Raw genomic sequence first — 17512 nt, forward strand, 5'->3', positions numbered from 1 at the left:
ACCGTGGCATTCCCGGGGTGGCGACTAAAGCAAACCCCAGAAAATACGCGCCACACGGAGAGACGCTCTCTAAATGGGTGGAAAACAAAAGTTGGGTAAACAACACGAAAATCGTGCTCTTTTTCGGGTTTCGGAAGACGGTCACCGGCATATCCTCTAGGCCTTCTGAAAGCCTTGGGATTGGGGACTTACTAGGGCACAACGGACTCTGTTCGCCAAACGACAATCTTGTCCGCAAAAAAGCAACTATGGATACGGCTCTCGATGGACTCTGTTCCATGCGGGCTGTCCCCGGCCCCACCAGGATCAGTACATACCACCTTTTGGGCTGCAGCAGCAGTATTGCAGCATTTATAATTAACACCAGGTGTCAATGTGTCAATGGACCACCGTCCTCTCTGCACGACGGCAAACCACCCCGGCCAACCAACAGAGGAGAGCCAGCCCCGACAGACGCGAAGGCCGGCAGGACAGGGACACACCCCACCGCGCTTGTTGTCGTGTCAAACGCAACCGACGACGACGGGGTGGTGTCATGCTGCGCGAAACCAGACACACAAGCCGCCACATTGGCACGAGGAGGGCTTGGCACAAAGCTTCTCGCCCGGCCCGGGAGATTGCGATCTCTGACTGACAGTTCGCCCAGGTTCGATTCGTTAACGTTTCGTGCCCACCGGCCCCGGTGGTAAACTACTATTGCCCAAGCCTAGACTGGAAGCCTGTAAAGGGGCACATTTGTGTAGAATTTATGCCCAACAACAATGGCCGGCGGAGGCCCAAAAGCCGACACATTTAGATGCCTATCGGACGCGGGCTCCCCCCAAACGGAGACGGATAGCTTTTAAGATTATCCGAGTTCCCCCGCCAAGGCCGGTACGCCGCTATTATGGGTCAATAAGACAAGTAACGTACAGCGTAAAAGATCATTAAAGCACCACGTTCCGAATTGCGACCCAGATTACCCAGTCCGTAACTCCCCAGGAGACTCCCGCCGGCTCAAGTGTCGTAAGCAACCCGGGGCTTACCCCGGGCGGAATGAAGCACTTTTACTGCTTCCCAACGACGACGACGATGACTACATCATTCTGGCGAGTATCTCGCGAGCAGGATAAAAGCGGCCCAGCGGTCTTTCACCGCCCGCCCGGCGGGAGGTGGTTCCACCTTTAGGATTCTTTTGATAGCTCGAGAACAGTTAGTTCTTATTCTACGGGCAATCCACCGCAGGTCTCCGGCAGCGAATCTCGGCCTCGCCGCCACTGTCAAGTGTTACTTACGCCATGTGCAGCCAGCTGAGCCTTTGTTAGCCCCCCAAAGGACGAGAAGGCCCTAGGACCCTAGACAAGAGCACATTCTGGGACGACGTTGTCGTCGTCGTCGTCGCCGTCGGGCGGAACTCGTTTATTTTATATTCATTCGCGCGTTTTATGGCGGTTTTTTTTCTCATTTATTGTGCCAAGGCGCGCCTCGGCGAGGCCATTCAATGCCGGGAATTTCCCCCCCCCCCGGGGAAGACGGGGAAAGCTACCCACTACTCCACAAGGATGCACCAGCGGAGCGCCAACGCTTTTTGCTAGCCAGCCTCCTGGTGGCAATTAACATTATCATCGAGGTGGGACACAGAGAGAGAGAGAGAGACCAGAAAAGCATAAAAGTACAACGCCCAACTTGAGCTGAGTGGAGGGACCGCGCTCCAGGTTGAGAAGCTGGAGCTTATGAACTTCTACACACAGGTTGAATGGGGCCGCCGCTTGGGAAATGGTTTTCTTTGAACTTCCCCAAGGACCCAGGATCTCTCGTTTTTGCGGAGAATTAGCGGACTCCCCGTGGAACTCCCTTGAAGTGGGCTGCTCGTGCAGTCCTCGAGAGATAGAGGCCTAAAAAAAATCATCAAATCACCACCGACATCATCGATCGACTGGCCGCGTGTTGGGTCTGGCCATAAATCGTGAGTTGCTTGCGCAAGGGCCCGGGCGATCAAAGCCGCGCCAGTCCACACAGCAAGCAAGCCGTTGGTTGATCCAGCCGTTGGTTCGATTCGTTTGATGCCGAAGACGATCGCCAAAAGAGACATCCCTGAAGCCCTGAACCGCATCCCCTCTGAGCGGCCTCGAACTGTGTTGTGCGTTGTTGTTCGTGGTTTATTTATTTATACTCCTTTGCGCCGTCGGATTCCCCGAGTCCGGGCGTGTTGATGAAGCACAGCAGCATGGAATGTGTCTCGCGGGGAAGACGCGAGATCACGGAATTCGCCGGCGTCCCAGTGAAAGAAAAAGGTCAAACGGTCCCCCCGGTCGGTTTGGCACAGCCTCGACAACACACGCCAAAGGTTTGGAATGTGGGTCATGCAAATTGTCGTCGTCGTCGTCCTGGGAAGGGTGTCTCGGGTTTTGCGGCTCACCTTTCCACTTTCCGCTTGGTTGCGTTCCAAGAATGTCGGTTTGAACGGAGCTTTTCGGAAAGACTAATATTTCGGCGGCGAAGGCGCAGAAATAGGAGCTACGTCGACGAGTTCTGACGGTCGCTGTGCTCTGCACTAATTATTCGATTGCACTAACGACCCGCAGAGAGCATGCCCGAGGAGCAACCTGTAATTTGGAAGTCCTGTAAACAATTTTACTTGATGCCAGGACCGAGCAGGTCCATTTTGCCTGACACCTGCCAGCTAGCTACCGTCCTCCTTTCGAGAGCACATCTTGCGGACACCTTACAGGGGGACCGAAAACTCGGGTGGTTGTCACACATCTTGTGTCCACCACCTGAACACTTTCCTCTTTCCCCGTCTGCGCTCTCACCTGTTTCATTCGGTTTGACACGATCGATCATCTTCGCGATTTGAAGCACGCGATACGCGATTGGAAGCGGTGCTGCTGTTGCTCCCTGGCCACCATCCTGACCACCAACCACAGCTTTTGCACCTTCCGGACCATAATTATAACTTGGGCTCGGGTGGCTGGCACAAAGATACGACACGGGAAAAGGCCAAACGTCGAGCCGATTTAATGACGTGGTGGCCAGCCGCCACAATAATGCTGCGCCGCCGCTGGTGCGGAAAAATGTCTGCACGTTTTATTACCCCACCCGGGCCCGGGTCGGTTCGCTGCCTTATCGCCGCCGCCTATCGGGACGTTCGCGAAAATTGCATCCCGTAGCTCCTCCTGTGTGTGTATGTGCGCGCGGAGAGGGCTCATTATTGTGTCTCCGAACATCATCACGCGTTCATCGTTCTTCGCACCTTCGACGGCACAAATTACCGAACCGACCGACCGGCGACGACCGGGTCCCAGAGCGCGGCCCGCCGTTATTATTGCTAATTATGAATTATTTTATACTTTTTCAGAACCGCGCGGCGTTTGCCTGTTTTTGCGTTTCTTTTTTCGACCTGGTTTTGTCTTCTTATTTATCGGACAAGCTGCGGCCAGTTTGCCAGGTTAGGAAGTAAAATGTTTTCCCGGGACACTTTTGCGGAGTTTCTGTTTTGAAGCTTTTTAGATTCTCCGGGAACTGGAAAAGGTTACCGAAGGAGGAAACGCGAATGCATCGGCAGTCGGTTCCTGCGCTCGGACACGGAGACGACGACGGGCTGCGGCTGTCAAACGGGGCGAACATTAGTCTTCGTCAGCCGCGGCTCGGCAGGGCTCTGCACCACAACTGTCAGCCACATCCTGTGTGCCGGTGTCCGACGACGGGGCCCCCTTCGTAGCATGGGTAACGCAGGTAGCAGCCGCTCACCTACATCCGCTCCTGGAAAGTCCCGAGCCGTGGAGACGACGGCGGTGGTGGAAGAAATCATTATTGTTATATGTTTCCGTCCGCCACTCTGACGCAACAACGACGTCCGCGGTTCGCGGTCTGCATTCCTCCTTGTCCAGCGGCAACCCCCATCGTGCCCCCCGTGCCGGGATGTATGATGACCGCCCGCCGCCGCCACCACCGCGCAAACCGATGCCTGCGCACTTTGAGTGACAGATGGATTCAATTTCACAGAAGCCGAGCCTCGACGGCAGCGGCGCGCGCGCGCGCGTCCCGTTTCACTGATGACCTTCTCTCTGCTCTCGGCGTTGCGCAGCCTCGAAAGAGCGCAAAAAAAACGGACGTACGTCCCCGCGGGACGCACCGAACAGGTCTCGAGAGCACGGCGCTGCTGAAAGGCAAGAATCGCGCATGAAAGCAGGAGCCGCCAAAGACAAGGGCACACGGAAACAGAACACCGCGTGGCCACCGCACCACAAAGAAACCGCGCGGACCACGGCAAAAACTGCACAGCCCAACCGGGACGAAGAAGACCACGGCAGACACTGTAGGGGATTGGCAAACCTGGATGGGGGATACATCTGCGGACCTGAGGCGCATGAGAAGGAACTTGTGGTTGGCGGATTAATTTGGTTTGCCGGACACTCTCGCCGGAATATTCCGGCAACTATTGATCCTGTTGCCATTCCAGTACTTTGAGTTCGAGCCTCGAGTTCAACATAATCCAATTGGTTATTAATTTTATTTTTTCACATCAAGACCACTGGCACCGTCGCAGTTCGCTGTAGCGTCATTAGCCCCGGGGGCGAGGATGGTTTTATAATTTGACAAATTGTTGCAACAATAACAGACCGCCACCCTGTGGCCCGCTGTGGTGGCGCGGAACCAGGACACTCCGTGTCGGCCACAGGAAAATTTGTACGCCGGACCGCGCCATCGGAGGCTGTGTGTTGTTGCCGCTGATGCTGTCCGTCGTCCGTGTTTCCTTTCATCCCGGGGCCTTTTTCGCAATTTTCTCGTCCAACTCTCTCGCCCCGTCCGATGCATTTCCTGCACGAATTGCGAAACGGAGCAACAAAAAAAATGAGGAAACGACTCGGCTCCATTAACTCGGCACAGAAAGACCCAACACACACACGGGGGAGACACTAATTGTAGGCTTTGGTACAATTATTTCCCCTGGCTTGCTTTCATCTTTGCGAACCGTCACATCAGCACGCCGGTGCGCGGCCGGCCTTTTGTTCGCGTTTCCCGTTGCGTTTTCCTGGAATCGGAAACCGAGTTGTTGGGTGTGGTAACATTGTACCTACAATGTAGCCCACAATTGCACGTGCACAACACGACGATCGGAAGCAGGCAAAGGATTGGAGCCTTTGATCATCAGCAACACCGGCGGCGGCGGCCGAAGCAGAGTGTGGTTCGAAAAAGAAAAGGAAAATCTCTCGAAAATGAATGACACACGAAAGCCAAGGCTAATGTGCGGAGCCCGCCTTTGCCAGCCCGATGCCGCCCCTTAAGCGACACATAATGAGCGCAAGAAGTCCTTGGCGCATAACTAATGCATAAACATCACACAAAACAACGGAACGCAACGCAAACCGCTCCGGATGAGAGTCGTGCATTCAAGAGTTTCATGTGGTGGTGGTGCTCCCTGGTCCCCGGCCAAGCAAAGTAGCTATAGTATTCAACCACTTCCGGAGCCACTTCTCCGAGTCAGAGCGAGGCGCTTTTTTTAAGGAAATGGACCGGAAATTATGTACCCTTCTGGTGGTAACCCCATTGCCACACCCGACGATTGGCTCGTAGCCTCACCCGAGTGGCAAAAGGAAGTGCGCTACGCTCTTCTACGCCGAGACGCTACTTTAGCCACCCAAAAAAAATGGGGAGGAAGAAAAAAGGAAATCCTACAAAAGGTGAGCAAAAAAAACCTACACAGCCCTTTCGTAACAATTGCCGCCAGATGATGGCCGCCCCTTTTCGCGTGTCGCGTGAAGGGATGCGTGCAAATCGCAGGACCCGCGCGACAGCGCAACGGTGTGTGCCACGGGGCGCGGAGGACGATGAAGCCCCGGCCTCGGTGTTGCTACCGTCATTATCATTATCTTAATTTTCCCCGCAGTTGCACTAATTTTTCGCTGCAGGCTGACAGTGCGCGGTGCAGCAGCCACCGTCGTCGTTGCTGTGTTCCATTGTGCACGGTGCAATTGCGCGAACACCTTTGTTTTTTGCGTTTGCATTCCACCCGACAGCGAGAGAGTGGCCCTCGCATGCGAGGCCACCGCTCTATGGCAACCTCTGTGTGCGAGTGTTGACGCAATGCAGCAGCCTGACTCCTGCACTGGGAGGCTTGGTTTGCAGAAAGCTGTACTCGTACGGTGAAAAAGGAAAAGTATTGCAATATCTGCGTGTCACAAAAATACAACCCGAATAACACATGGGATGAAAAGTCTCGGGCCTAACCTCCAAAATGAAGTTTTTAAGTTTGTGCGTTATTGTACTAAGAATGACACTACTTTTGTTATTTTCAAAACAATGAATCATAAACAAATGTTGTGTTTTAATTCTACATTACTTCTTGATGGGAAAAAATGCCGTTCAAGCGGAGCAATGGCTTGAAAAGAGTTATAAGGACTCCGCTCCAAGAGAAACAACAATTGAGCGTTGATTTGGTGACTTCAAACCTGGTCTTAGAGATTAGAGACACCGATGATGCAGAACACAGTGGACGTCCAGCACCAGAAAACATTAAAAAAAAACCCAAAATCGTTTTGAATGATCGGAAAATGAAGTTTTGTCAGTTAGCTGACATTGTAAGGATATTAACAAACGCGTTGGTTTGCATTAACCATTTCACTATGAGAAAACTCTGCTCAAAGTGACAATGAAACATGAAACATGGATCACTTCACTGCGGAATCAAAACGATCGTCATTTGAGAGGAGAGCTGAAACGTAGGCCTATTTTGAGGTCTACTTTTCATTTGGACGAATAAAGCGAATTTTGAGTTAAAAAACGCGTTCTCTTTCTCAGGTCCAGGAGGATCATCAGCATTAGAGAACTCGGAATCCCTTCTCCTGTGGTGACACCCAAAAGGGGATGGCCAGTTTCAATAGATTCTACTGGAATCGAACTGTTAGTGTTCTTTACCGGAAGTTGTCCAAACAAACGTCCATCAGACGATCCAAGGGTTTGCCGGTGGGAACAAGCCTTATTTTGAAAACTTCTCTTTAATGTATCATTTTTAGGTGTGCCGTATCTAATTCAGGATTTTCCGTAAACTATTCCAAAGATTCGGAAATTGGCCTCCACGTTTCATGGGAGAGAAGGTCGAACGGAACCGCAAGACCCGATCAGTGATCCGAAGAGGCTGCCTTCTCTAGCCCATGGCGGCGGGCGGGGTCTGTGCGTGCGTGGACGGCCACGCTAATGGGCGATGTGCGTAACCGAGAAACGCGCAGAGCGACTTGTTGCTGGTAAGCCATAGCTATTGTGACCCTCTAGGCTGCGGCGATGGCCGCCGCGGGGCGACCACTCTTTTGTTGGACCGTGCCATCGTCTGATCGACAAACACATGCCTGTGCGCACACACACGTACGGGCTACAATAACAACAGCAATAGCAACAGAAAAAGGTCCCAAAAGCGAGCCGCCACAGGCAAACGGCAAAATCGAAAAGAAACGCCGCTCCGTCGGATGCGAGAGAGAGAGAGCGACGGGCGAAAGGAGAAGAGCAGAGGCAGGAATGGAAGAGAAGCCCAAAAGGATGGAAAGATTGGAGGGCGAAAAAGAAAATAAAACCCAGAGGGGAAAAAAACATTCAAAGAACGCACGTAGTCCATCCCTGCCGGAGCCGGGACATAACCCGCGCGCGCCCGCGCCGCCAACCATATTTTCCACCGCTGGCCAACACACCCGGACACGGTACGGCGCAACCGGGAAGCGCGGGCGGGGGGGGACGAAAGAAAAATACCCAAAAGCAAAAGCAACGATCGGGGGAATGGAACGGAGGCCAAAGAGGCACGGAAAAAGAAGCTGCACGCGTAACAACCGGGCAAGAAGATCGAGAAGGACGCGCACCGCAAGGCGGCGAACACGGAGAGCCTGAAAGAGGCAAAGATAAAGAGAAAAAAAGAACCGCTCACACACACACGGACGGACGGACGTAGGAAAGCCGAAAAGAAGCCGCAAAGGCGGCAAAGGCATGAATGCGCCCGTGTGCGTCACTGGACCGACCGCGGGTGGCGGTTCGAGGGGCGGATGCGCGGGCCAGCGACGGCTGGGTCGAGTGGAACAATTCCGAAAACGCGACCGAAATAGGAATGCCGCGGCGCGCCGAAACCGCCGCTATCCGCAGCAGCGGCGGCGGCGGCCGCGGCTGGATCGACAACGACAAAAAAACGAAACGAAAAACGAAAAGAAAAGGAAAAAACGGCCACCTCTCCGACACACACCGGCCAGAGACGGAACGACGCATCGCGGCGAAGCGGGAGAAAAAGCGAGAAGCCGAAGCCGACACAGAGAGATCATAGAGGCCTTAACCGACACGGGCGATCCCGACCGACCGACCGACCATCGATCGCGATCGAGGCGGCGGCCGGAGATTCGATGCGAGCGATGATGCGTTGGTTACGGGGTTTGTGGTTTGTGCAGGGCGGCGGCCACAGGGAAAAGGATCCTCGAACGATCTTTGTAGCAAAATATTGTATCCTCGATCGCCCCCGAAAAGGCACAATACACCCCGTAACTTCCTTACTTTTGATTAACAAAACAGGAACCAACTTTTCTCCCGACCAAGCGGTGTATTCGGCGTTGAAAGAATTAAAAGGTCTTCTGAGAGGAAGTCAGTCGGTTCCAAACCCCAAAAACGAAGCATTCCTTTTTGCCAGGTAAGACCTCAGAGATTTCCTCCAGTGATACACGAAATGCGCATTCCTAACCATGGTTCTTCCCAAAAAGGGCACGCAAAATAAGGATCTTCCTACCGAGGTTTCCCGTCACGACCCGAAAGATGGTAAGAAACATCGAAAAACTAGGTCAAAACCGAGTTCCGAGTCCGGTGTGTGTCGGGTACGAACGAGCACGTACCGCTCGCCACGCATAATGTTCGCGTAAGCCCGAAAAGATCAAGCCGGACCCCCGGCGCACGGGAAGGCGAAAAGTGTGAAAATTAGCTACGTGAGTGAGTGACGGGAAAACTTGAAACCGCCGACACCAGCCACCAGATGGTGTGCTGGGCCATTGTTCCGACGAGCGAGAGGAGGCGCCATCTTTGACGAATGGCTGCCAATAACAACTGTGCGCGGCGTGCGTGCCAATTGACACCATCGTACAAAACGGTGGCCGCCCCCGGTGGTTCGCGTTCCGGGCCATAATAGGTTTTCCGCAACCATAAATTGGTTTCTTGTCTTTGCGCGTGACGCAGCCGACGGCGACGACGACGCATTGTGTCGTCAGGCGACGAAAAGCACACTCTTGCGAGTTTCTCGTTCTGCTGCCACTTGCGCACCGTGCCTGTGCCTCTGGCCGAGAACAGTCAATTTTCATTTCATCACCCCATCAGCAGCCGAAGGGCGGCTGCTGAGTGGGAGGAAAACTCTCCGCCGGGAAAATTGCGCCCCCGACCGCACTATACAGTTCGGCTCATTGGAGCCGCGTTTATCCATCCCGAGCACCGAGCACGCGGACGGAGGGCCATTATGCCGGAAAACTTTTCCCTCCGTCGAAAGGGGCTCATTTTCGTCGGCCGCCGTGCACAAGTTTCTTGGGTTGGGGTGGCGCGGCGATGCGACGAAAAGCCATTTACCGGGTTTTCCACCATCACGCCGTGCGTTTATATTTAATCCCTAAGCCACAGAGCCCTAAGACTGTCACACTTTATATAGCATCTTCCTGCGGCGACGCACAGGCCGTCGTCTTGATCCCGGGGATAAATGGATGAACGCGCGAAACGTGTACAAATCTTGTTAGACATTCGAGCCACGTGCTCCGTCGTTTCCGGCGAATGTTGTATGTCCCAAAATGCGCCAGAAGTGAAGTACCTTAAAGCATATTAGTGGAGTGAAAAGTCGGCCACTGTGGGATGATTTTCCTGCAAACATATCACGTCGAAACCTACCTGTAAACTGCTTGTAGCCGCCGAGGATCTTATGCTTCCACCATTTGACAATGTTTCCGGCCATCGCTGATAAAACAAAGTGCGTATCAATCCGAGCGGAGTTACGGTGTTTCCTCCCCTTTTTTCTCTTTCTCTCAATATCTCTCACTTTCTCGCTTCCGGCTTCAGTCGTCGAGGTTCGCTTCCCTGCGTCCCCATACCACACATTCGACAGAGAATTTCCACCCGGCTTCACTACTCGCTACTACCAAGGCCGCGATTCATTTCGCCATTTTCATTCAAACCGAGCGCACTCGGCTCACTGGAAAAGCCTCTTCTCTTCTTCCTCTTCTTCCGCTTTCCGTTAAGTAACACGCACTCTGAACACAAACACTCACACACTGTACACTTTTTTTGGTTTGCTTTTCCTGTTAATACACTATCGCGCCATTGAAGATCGCGCCTCGCGACGACTATCCTTTTGACATTTCACGCACCGCAGAACGCTGTGGGGAAAGAAAATGGAAAGAAAACTGTTACAAGAGAAATGAAAAACCGCAACAAACGGTGGATGGAGAAAAAGAGAGACAGTACAGCGCAAAGATGTGTTTCGAAAGGGCGAAAGTAAAAGTGCACCGGTGACAGAGTTTTCTAATCAATCCTGGTGCAACCAACGAACGTCCGGAGCGCAAGCCGACAAACACACACACACAGGGACACATCAATCGATGGTTTATTCAATCAACCCCTACACCTCATCTATTGCTTCGTTAGCCCTCTCTTTCTCTTTCTCTCTCTCTGTTCGCGTCTAACGCGTCTATTCGGGCACACAGAGGGCGCGGATGGCATTAGTTTGTCCCCCACCGGAAGCCAAAGGAATCGTAGCAACACATTTCACAACACGGTGCATCGTTCTTGCGCGTGTGAAGCTAAAAACCTAGAACGTACAATGGTTACTTTTACGGTTTCCTAGGCGACCGCGCGCATTCGCTTTTAATTTTCGACCGACGGATGACGTTTCATTGTTTTCCTTTGATTCAACCTTGTTTATATGTGGCTCTCACTAACACCACCGTCTTGCTCTCGTTGTCGGAAGGACGCCGAAGCTCGCTTTCCTTTTCCATTGCTCGTTTGGTGTGTCCTTTTCTGTGGAATTTGCCCAAATCCGCGGTACCTGGAACACGGGGTTTTAGCGTGAAACATTACATCCTCCCGAGGTGGGTGCGTGCGTTCGGGGCCAATACCGCAACGCACACACACAAGCTGTAGCGTGATCTCCTGTCGCTTTCGCCCCTGCGGTACTAGCGGTCTTCCGCGCTCTCGCTCGCGCTTCGAACCATTCCGCGCTTTCCTTCGCTACACACCAACACACACAGAGCGCGTTTCTGCCACCGCCACCAAGTCCGCACCACAGACCGTTTGATGCTGTTTGAAGGCGCGCGCGGCTTTCATTTGTGCCCCCCGTTCGTTTTCCTTGCTTGCCCGTTTTCTTCCCCCCTTTGGGCCGCTCGCTTTCGGGGTGCCGTTTTTGGGGCCGTTTGGTTTGATTGTTTGCTGGCCTCGTTTGCTGCGTACGGCGTACGTCATACGCACACACGCCCGCACGCACCGCCAATAATAACAACTTCACCACTACAGCCAACCCACCGACCGCGCTGCGGCCTGTGTTCGACGAAATATATGCTCGTTCCCTCCGAAACTCCGGCCAAAAGAACGCGCGTGGAACTCTCCGGTGACTCGATGCACAAGCTGTTTGTTGGTGCATCGGTTGCTTTGCTCCTTTGCCGAACGAAAACGCAACGTTGCACCGCGCCACCCAGCAGACCGGTAACGGTGTGTGCGTGGTCGAAGAGTATGTGGTAAAGATTGGCGCAACCCTTTGCTTCAGGTGTGCGAACAAAAACAAACGTGCCGGAAAACGGAACGATGCACCTCAAACATTTCTGCTGTTGTGTTTCTCTCTCTCTTTCTCTCTCGCCAAGGTTTGGATTGCTTACTTTGATACGCGCACAATGTTTCTGTTTCTCTTAGTTTCACTATGTAAAACAACACTTCGTTTGACGGTTTTCTCGATGCTGTCCCACGTGAACAAACCGCGGTCAACTCCGATACAATAGGCTCGTCGGGCAATTCACTGTTTCAACCAAGATTCGATCAATCATTCAGTACGAAAATATTAGCAACCGGACACTTGAATTTTTGAACAATAACTCCGTGAATGTGCAAACCGTTCTATTTCTAACCGGAACCGGAAAACACGTAAAATTCGACGTTATCTCCCACACGCGCACAAAAACGCGTCCGATCCGAAGAAAAGTTGCAATTTTTTTGAATGTTTCAGGTGCTTGAATCTCAACCGATCGATGGATCTAACTTTGAAACTTCGAACCTGATGACGGATCTGACCAACTCTCTTTTCTCTCTCGTTTCGCTGCTCTGCGTCATCATTATCTCTTTTCTCTCTGTATTTCTCTATTCTCTCTCATTGGTTTTCAATTCCTCTCTATATTCGCTGAACATGCTCTCTTTGCCTGTAAACTTTGGTGTTGGTATTCGTGAGTGAGAGGTTAAGGCCGGTCCAGACGCTACGATTTCCCTCTACGACAAATCGTAACGTCTGGACAGCGAAATTGCAACAATTTCGGTCGTTGTCGACCATCGACGCAGATCTAGAAAATCTGAGCAAACGAGCATTAATATCTGTCTCATTTCCATACAAGTGTACGTGTGCTGATGGTTCGAAGCGTCATTTTGCTATAGCAAGAGAGAAAGCAGATAGCAGCACGAGAGAAGGCAGAAAGAGAAAGCTATAGCAAAATGAACGTTTGAGTTTTAGTTTCAAAAGTGTTTTTTCCATGGCTGTTTGGACAACACTGAACACAACGTATCGATCTGCGATTGTGCATCGTTATGAAATCGTTGCGTCTGGACGCTCCGCAGATCGCTACGACAAATCATTGCGACAAATCGTAGCGATTATCGTAGCCGGGAATGGGCCTTAAACCTAACTGGAGGGCCAGACGAACCGTAAACCGTAAACCAAATTTTAACGTCAAATCGATGTGCTTGTGTCAAATCGTATATGAATTCGCAGACTTATAAACGATTTGACGTTAAAGATTAATGTCAAATCGTTTGGGAAGGGTAGAAAGATAGGGTAGAAAACATGTTTAAAAATGTTACGCATATCTTTCGAAATTAATAAAAGAAAACCTGTGTTTTGTTCATTCCAAGAAACCTGCCTCTGTTCTGTCAATTCAAAAGGGTAACATTTTCAAATCGTCGACAAGTTCAATTTTCCCCACACCAAGCTACTATCGAGACCAATGCGTTACAAATTGTGCATTCGTAACGGGCGTATAGCCAAGATTCCTTTGGCCATCCATTAGCGCCATTAGTTACAATTCACGCCAAAGCTGCGGGCGCGCGCGGACGTAATTAGAAAGTGTTGTGTTCTCAGCCGCCGCCGCCGCCGCCGCCGTCAATCATTCCTTCTTCCCTTTTTTCCGATCCACCACAATCGGATCCTCGACAAAACGTCGGCTTTCTTAACCTTCCTTTTCACCTACCGTCGACAATTGGCCCGTTCGATGCCCAAACTTTCGGGCTGTGCTCCCGGAACAAATTTGCGTTCCAGATTGGCCTCAGATTCTCTCTCCGTAGGGATGCGTGTGAAGATGAAATTCTTAACGCAGAAACCGCGTCGTCTCGGCATCTTCTCGAACGATAGCGAACCTTCTGGAACTTCTACTCAAAGCTACACGCCATGGGTACCGCCACGCACTCTGCAGCCAGAACGGTTCCCGGTTCCGGTCTGAAATTAAATCTGAAGAAAGTGGTGGTTTCACGATCGTCGTCGATCGTGCTGCGTGAACCTGGAGACAGTTTTCGGTCGGGTGTAGATTTCCCGGGACTCGCGCCGGCCGAGAAACAATGGCCGGGAACGCTCTATCTGCAATTCGGCACGGTCCCGGCGACCCAGGCGAGGCGGCGTCATTAGGGCAGGGGCAGCGCGATCGCAAAGCTTCGAATTACACCTTAATGTTTCCATCGATCAAAAAATTACCACGCGCGCGCCTGAAGGTGTCCCAGGACCGCATTTCCTTTCCCGAGCCGAAGAAGGTGGGACGAACTGTAATTTAGTTGGGGGAAGGAACGAAATAAAACACAGAAGAAGCAAATTACTATCCCGGGGAGGATGGGCCGCCGGCCGCTGTGGCCGCCACAGCTTCTCGCCGCCACATCTCTCTGTGAAGGAAGGAACGAACGCCGTGGGCACATTAGGACGATGGTTGTAATTAATATCGCATCCTACGCATTCACCGACGTTCCGGCGGGCCGAGCTGGGGCCCAATGGGTTTTTATGTTTTACCTCGTCGCCACCAACTCCAAGCCCGAGCTCACCACTCAGGGTCCTAAGGTCTGATCGCCGAGCCGCTCATGCCGCTTGCTAATTTATCGTTTCTTGGAGCGCACCGTCCGCACACGGTAGCCGGGCGCCGAATGAAGCCGAATTACGCTACGCGGACGACGAACAATTAACAAACAAAAGCACAAAAGAATCACGCAAAATGCACAAGATGAATAAAATATCAAAGGGGAAAATAAAAACAAAATGAGGAAGGCCAAAGATAGAAGGATGCCACAGGTACCTTTCGTTTTGATAGCGCACCAGTATGACCAACTTCAATTGCTAGATTGTACTCGGGGCAGATCGAAACTTGCGTCATTTCTAATGCTTTTTGATGGTAAACTTTCCAAAAGTGATTGTTGCCTATTTTTATAGGATAACATCTTCACTCAGTTGCTGATCCGTTTGGAACGATTACGGAACTTTTACCGGCATTTTTGGGTACGCGCGTTGATTGCGCTGCTATCGGCATATTCCTAGCTCCCTTTGCAAATAACAGTTTCCCTAACTAACTCCCCAAGGTAGGCAAAACCCAGACTAGAGTAAGGAACGGGGCGGTAAAACAGGGGACAACTTTAAGGGGAAGCGTGTGCAAAGTTGCGTCATAGAAACGAACGCCACATCCGAACGTCTCCAGTGTCCCAAGAACGCGAAGGGAAGGAAATTTAATCCCACGAAAAAATTGGCAACCACCGCCAAAGTTCAGTGAGCCAAGTGTCCACCAAGTCTTCAGATACGAAGCACCAGGGCATCGCAACCAAACCGAGCGACCGGCATTGCGGACATTTTAATTAGTCCCAGCCCCTTGGCGGCCCATGCGCTGTCGCGGTCCTTGGATCGCTGTCCATCATACCGAACCCAATCTCTAGATCGCGGCTCATCGGCTGGCACCTATCGTTGGCAGGCGATCGCAAGCTCCGTACCTGACGAGACGCCGATCGGATCGGCAGACATCACCCGACCGGCGAGCTTACGGGGCCGATGAAGGGGCTTCGACCGCAGCGCCACCGGTCTGGCGGCGAAAGATCAAAGATGGCCCAAGAGTGGCCGTGGCGGCGGCAGGAACCGGACAGGGCGGTGCAGCCCCCGTCGTAACCTAACATTTAACGTCGAGGGGCGTATATAATTTTTTAACCCGCAGCAGCCGACAACCACGACGCCGCAGACGACGACGGGACGCGACGACCACGCAAACGCAGCCCGCGCACGAAAACCAGTCGGCCCCCTTGTTGCAGGGCGGCCGAAGGAGGAGGCACACGGGGCACCGGAGCAGCCGGAGATGCTGCTTTTTGATGCTGCCCCTTGAAGTCGCGCTGCGTTTCAGTCGTTCCTCCGTTTGCTTATCTGCCGTTGTTTTCCGCCGCCACGGGGAACGGAACGCGGCTCGCTCGATCGTAAATGGGTTCCCGATAGACGGGCGACCGGGGACCAGAGAAAGGATTATGCCCTCCTCCCGGGGCCGGTCGCGGTCGCGGCATCAATTAAATGGCGGCTTCATTATTGGCGGCGGCGGCGCAAAAGAAGAAAAAGTGCGCCGCCGACGACGCCAGGGAACGGCGCGTTTGGACGGTTTGGACGCAGGTTACACGATCTTTCCGTACAGGCGAATCCGTAGCGACTCCTGGAGCTTCTACAGGAAGTTCAAGACCCAAGTACGGCAGTAAGGCTATTCTGCGCCTCCGAGCGCCTATTCCTGGAAACTGTTGCAAATGGCAGCCTCGTGAGGGAGCATCTCTCCCTACTTGGCACAGGCGCTACTTCCTAACTGTGCCGACAACAGAAATGGTTCCTACAGAATCAAAGGTTTCATAAGACCGGAATGCGTGCGCGATGACTTGAATGCGCACCAAGCGTCAAACTCACACGCGAAGTAGCGAACACTAATGACAGGGTGACCAATAATAAAAGTGTCTTCAGCTCGCTCGGAAGCGGCGGTACAGTGCCGATCACCGGATTGGCGGCATCTACGAGTTCAGGATTTCTGGGTTCCTGAATTGGGCACTATCTATACTTAAGATGGACTAGTGAATGGACTGTAATATTCAACACCAAAACCAATGAATCTGCCATCTGTTGGTTCCGTGGGGAAGTATGACAGCTTGGGACTGACGGCGAGTTTCCACAGCACAGCTTTCCACTTGAGATGTACTTTCGTATCTTTCCTTTTTCCGGGTCTCGTATCGTTCACGGTTCTGTAATATTTTCCGCTTTTTAGCGGTTCTGTTTTGTTCAGCATTGCAGATGGTTGCTTGGATGTAACTCTGGCACCTTTCACAGCGAGCTAAGGCGCAACGCTAGATTCGATCCCCGCGATCGTTGTCGAATCGAAATTATGATCACGCGAAAATTAGCCGTCCCTGTACGCGTGAGGCTGATTCGCGCGGTGAGACCAAAGCGACCCGCATCATCCGCGCGTCCAGTTCGTCGGCGGCAAGGTGTGATTTCGCCGCCCGTTGTTACGGTTTCTTGCGCGGTCGACCGGCATTGCCCCGCGGGCTTTGGTCCGGGGCCGACACCGTCTTCGCGCTCTGCACGCCTCCAATATTCATATTTTCAATCTGATCTTCTTCTCGGAGAGAACGCCAGCAACGCCGCCGCACCATTAACGATCGTGACGCCGTGACGCCCTTCTTGGGCGCGAACGGTGATGGCGGCGCGGTGCAGGCGCTTTCGGTGGCTTTCGAAGGTGTAAAATTTAGCATTTCCGTGGCAGTTGGCTGCCTGCCCCGTCCCTCTGCCACTCCGCTTGGAGCGGGTTTCGGATCCGAAAACAAAAAAGCAACCCGAACGAAGGAACCGCTTGCTTCCTTTGACAGGTATGAATTATTTTAACACGTCGCTCGGCGCGCCGAGCAACGCGGTTTTAACAACCGCCCCGATATTAGGCTCTTCTCTTCTTTTGTTTTCATTTTCAAACACACGCACCAGCACACTAAATTGGGGTCTTCTTTTTTTCATGGCCGTGGGCTCGTCGCTCGGGACGGCGAAGATGATACATTAATTTATGTGTCTTCGATAGATAGCTGCCGGGCCGGCCGATATGAGTCTCTCCATATGGTTACGTGGTTTCTCAATTCGTTCTTCGCGACGGACGGCCGGAGGGAAAAAACTGAGAGCTGATCAACTCAAAATCCGACCGAAAGACCCGCAGCATACACCTTTAATGTGTATCCTTTCCGCCGCTGTACGCTGTATTTTGGGTCGTTTTTTTACAATCCAAGGAGATGTTCAGGTCACCCTGGGATGCCTGGCATTATT

At 52.5% G+C, this 17512-nt stretch overlaps 1 protein-coding gene across 1 annotated transcript in view; it reads right to left on the bottom strand.

Moving 5' to 3' along the window:
- Nucleotides 1–9928, bottom strand: part of LOC128273223 (protein naked cuticle homolog) — a 51952-nt gene extending 42024 nt beyond the window's left edge. The window contains exon 1 of the mRNA XM_053011158.1: nucleotides 9865–9928. Coding sequence (XP_052867118.1) covers nucleotides 9865–9928 — 64 coding nt within the window. The remainder of the gene's footprint in view (nucleotides 1–9864) is intronic.
- Between the last annotated feature and the right edge of the window lie 7584 nt (nucleotides 9929–17512).

This window comes from Anopheles cruzii, chromosome 3, assembly GCF_943734635.1.
Source record: "Anopheles cruzii chromosome 3, idAnoCruzAS_RS32_06, whole genome shotgun sequence".
NCBI lineage: Eukaryota > Metazoa > Arthropoda > Insecta > Diptera > Culicidae > Anopheles > Anopheles cruzii.